The sequence below is a fragment of the Hipposideros armiger genome, unplaced genomic scaffold (assembly GCF_001890085.2).
Source record: "Hipposideros armiger isolate ML-2016 unplaced genomic scaffold, ASM189008v1 scaffold_1942, whole genome shotgun sequence".
NCBI classification, from domain to species: Eukaryota; Metazoa; Chordata; class Mammalia; order Chiroptera; family Hipposideridae; genus Hipposideros; species Hipposideros armiger.
In genome coordinates this window covers 373-4,365 of record NW_017733292.1, presented here as the reverse complement: position 1 = coordinate 4,365, position 3,993 = coordinate 373, and the positions used below count along the sequence as shown (strand labels likewise).

The following is a 3,993-nucleotide window of genomic DNA, read 5'->3' as shown; positions in this document are numbered from 1 at the left end:
ACGTCCTGACTCCAGTCCAGTGCTCAGCTCCCCAGCTCACACTGCCTCTTGGGTGACACACACATAGCAATGCCCTGCAGACAGGGATCCTGGAAGGGCAGAGATCAAAAAGTCTCCAAGAAGACATCTCTCAGCTCCTCTCCAAGGCCCCCAAACCTGCCATGCCTTGGCGCATCCTGTTTTTTTCTCTCCTTGGGATGAAGGTGCTGTCCCCATGGTCCGAGCCACATGGTCTCGGGCTGCGCTGTCCAATACACTTGCCACTCGCCACACTAGGTATTGAGCACTTGAAGTGTGGCTAGTGCGAGTCGACTTGGGCTGTAAGTGTAAGTTACACACCAGCTTTCAAAAAAGGAGTACACAAAGTATATGTAATATCTCAATACTTTCTTACATTGATTCATGTTGAAATAATGTTATTAAAATGGATTTCAACTGGTTCTTTTTCCTTTTTGAATTTGACTTCTAGAAATTTAAAATGAAACATTGGGTTCACATTTATAGCTTGTGCTATGTTTCCGTGGAACAGCGCTGGTCTAGGTTCTCCCCTTCGGCTCCCCTATGAGAACGCAGGTGCCTGAGGGCAGACAGCTGACTTGGATAGAACTTCTCCCACCCACTCACCCCTGCCAGCCTGACACCTAGGGCTGGCACATACTGATGCATAAGTGGGTCCCCAGTTCTCCAGATAGGCTCCTCTGAGGTCCCTCAGGTCCACAGTCTCAGAGTGGGGTATGAGGGCATTCAAGACAGGCTTTCGGTTGGAGGAGCATGGGGTTTTAGAGCCAGGACCAGGATGAGGCAAGCCAGGTCCCAAGGACACAAAATTTCAGGAGGTGTTCACTCTCTGGAGGTGCGGGCTGACCCTAGGAGCTTCAAATTTTTCCTATCTTTGTGCCTGCCAGCTCACCTCAAAGTGACTGCCACATATCTGAGTCCTGCAGGCTATACTGTAAATAACTGAAGCAGAAGAGGAACCGTTTGTTCTTGAAACCCTTTTTAAGAGAGGAGACCTTTCCCACAAGCCCCAGCAGAACTTGCCTTCGACTCTCATTGGCTAGTGTTGCATCACTTGCCCATGCTCTAATTAACCTCCGAAAGAAGAAAAGCGATGACCACACCCTTAACTGCAGGTAGAGTTCCCTTCCCTAGGGAGGCTGGGTGTCTCATAAGAACTAGGGTTCTTTTACCCAGAAGAAGGGGAGCTGGATACTCGTAGTGTCTGTTGGCAACCAGATCCCAGCGTTTTGTGTTTCTTCCCACACCCCAGGAGCAGCTTGAGAAACCCATCCCTGACTTTCTCAACCCCCTGCTCTGTCTGTTTGTTTTTCCCTCTACACTGACTGCTTGGCCACAAACTGCTCCTTGTTTGTTGTTAAAATGTGGCCAAGTGAAAACTTCCTGCCACAGCGTTCTCTCTCTCCATCTCGGTCTTACACACACACACACACACACACACACACACACACACACACGCACAACACAACACAACACGTACGCGCGCGCAGGATCGAGGTGTCCAGTGAACTTCTCTGAACCCTACACCTGTGAGGAAGCTGTCTGTTCCAGTGCATAGCCTTCCCCCACTCGTTTCTGACAGGCTTTGTACAAGTAGGCATCTATGAGCCTCCATTTCTGCAAACACTTCACAGCCAAAGACTGGGCTTGATCGAAAGCAAAGGAAAAAGTTTAATTGCTGTCTTATTTGATTTGCCTAACCTCATGGGCTCCACATGGCTCGACCACAAGGAAGATGCTTTCAAGGCCGCATTCAGGGAGGGAGGCTGCTTATCCAGCTGGGTCCATCGCAGGCCCCAGATGGAATCAGAGGAAAAAAATCTTGCTCAACTCAGCCCAGCCAGAGACAAAAGCATGGCACCCAGACATTGTGGAGGAAACCGACTGCCATGGGCGTTAATGGACTAGATCTATTCTTGGGGTCCTGCTGTTCCCTTCTGGTGCCCCCTCACACAAGAGGTCTAAGCAATCTTCCCATGGAAGCCAACTGCACCGGACACAAAAATCAAGTCCCTCCTGCAGACTGCTCACTCTGTGTAACGGGGCCCTGCCTTCCTCAGGGTCTCCATTCAGTCATCCCCCTCCTGCCCTAGCTCCGGCCACCCTGGCCTTCTTGCTGTTTTTAAAATGGGCCACACTTGTTCCCACTTTAGTTCTCTCTTCCTCAAATGCCCTCCTCCTCTTAGCTCAGAAGCCAGTTTTTCAGAGAACCCATATTTCAGCACCTGTATATGTATANGGACATATATTGTCTGATTCCACTTACATGCCATCTGGAGTAGGTAGATTCAGAGACACAGAGTAGAACAGAGGTTACCAGGGGCTTGGGAGGGAGGAACAGGGAGGTGACGCTTAATGGGTACATGCGTTTCTGTTCGGGCTGATGAAAAAGTTCTGGAAATGGATAGCTTGTGTGACAAACACAATATTGTGAAAGTATTTAATGCCATTGAATTCTACACTTAGAAATGGTTAAAATGGTAAATTTTATGTTATATATATTGTATCAAAGGAAAAAAATTAAATAAATCATAAATTTTTCCCCCAAAGTAACAGGATAGGCATGGTCCCTATTACCAAACACAACTACATCTCTGCAAGTTCCCAAAATGCAGGGCAATATGAATAAAGGACACTACCAACGAATTTAGGTCATGAATACCTAAGTCAAAACTCAATTTCCTTAAAGGTAACCTGTAACTTGATATGAATAACAAGTAATAATACTTAGTGCTACTCATACAACAATTTCTTTGTACCATAAAATCTGCTCTTTAGTACAAACCAAATCAGAATAAAAGAAAAATATCACAATGTAGCAGCAACAAGATTACAGTCAACCAAGAGTAGAGACTGGTATCGTTTGGGAGCTGCCAGCTATAAGAAACTTTCTGACACTCGCCCAGTGCTGGAGCCTTCTAAGTTGCTTAAGCTGATCCTCTTTGTACTGCGCCTTTTACCCTCCCTTTCATCCTGCCACACGTTAGCTCTTTTTTTGGTATTCTCTGACTTTCCCAACTAAACAGCAAACTCCTATGTTCAGGGGCCCTGTCTCCCCACGAGCTCTGCCAACCCGGAGCACTGAGTTGGCAGGTGCGGAACAAAGTATTATATCCTGCAGGTGCGACTTTCCCTTCACCTAGTCTACCCAGCAGGTAGTCACAGTCCACGATCACAGGAGCCAACGTCTCAGGACCCAGGCCTGACCCTCGGTCCGAGCACTTCCGAGCTGCCCCCTGCTGCGCCCGGCCTGAAGGACTCGACCTCCACACTGGCGGATGCCTAGGGCCACAGCCCGGGAGGCCGGCCTCACGCAGCCTGACTTCGCCCCGCCCGTGCCCCGACGCGATCTCACTTGTGCGTTTGCTGGTACAGCGGCTCCATGTCGCCGGCCCCCCGGGGTCCGGCTCCGGCTTTCCCGGACCACGTACTCACAGCCCTCCTTCCGGCTTCCGGCTTCCGGCCGCAAGACCCTCCCTCCCTCCCTTAGAGACTAGGATTGCCCCTACACACGCCTTACTAATGGTGGTTACGAGGAAAGGAAGGGGAACGAGAAACGAGACCGGGAGAAGAGGGTTAATAAGTCAGGGGTTCGAGCTCAGGCGGAGGATGAAGAGATATAGGTTTTGGCGAGAGTCTGTCTCCAGGATTGAATTAGGCACTCGACAGGGCAGTCGCAGAGTACTGCCGTGAGGTCCTTAGAGCAAGGTTAGAGGCTAATGGGCCGATACCTGCGCTTTTCTGCTGTAAGAAGGCTGGGAGGGTTCCTGCTTGCTGTGTCGTTAAACTGCTTAATTGTGGTTTGGAATGGTTCGCCCTTCACAGGGGTCTCTGGCACAAGCTTCTCCTGTCTTGAATTTGTCTGCTCACTTACCGCCCACCTACCCTCTCACCCCATTTATCCAGCCAATAAATCTCTATTAAATGAATGGTTACTATTTGTCCGGTGTGCTGGGGGCAATGGGAGAGCAGAGG

The 3,993-nt window shown here is 49.5% G+C and overlaps 1 protein-coding gene across 2 annotated transcripts in view; it reads right to left on the bottom strand.

The window, feature by feature from the left end:
* Nucleotides 1–3,470, bottom strand: part of GOSR2 (golgi SNAP receptor complex member 2) — a 26,495-nt gene extending 23,025 nt beyond the window's left edge. For both annotated transcript variants that reach the window (XM_019634790.1, XM_019634791.1), the window contains exon 1: nt 3,374–3,470. In XM_019634790.1, coding sequence (XP_019490335.1) covers nt 3,374–3,402 — 29 coding nt within the window. In that variant the 5' untranslated portion in view covers nt 3,403–3,470. The remainder of the gene's footprint in view (nt 1–3,373) is intronic.
* Between the last annotated feature and the right edge of the window lie 523 nt (nt 3,471–3,993).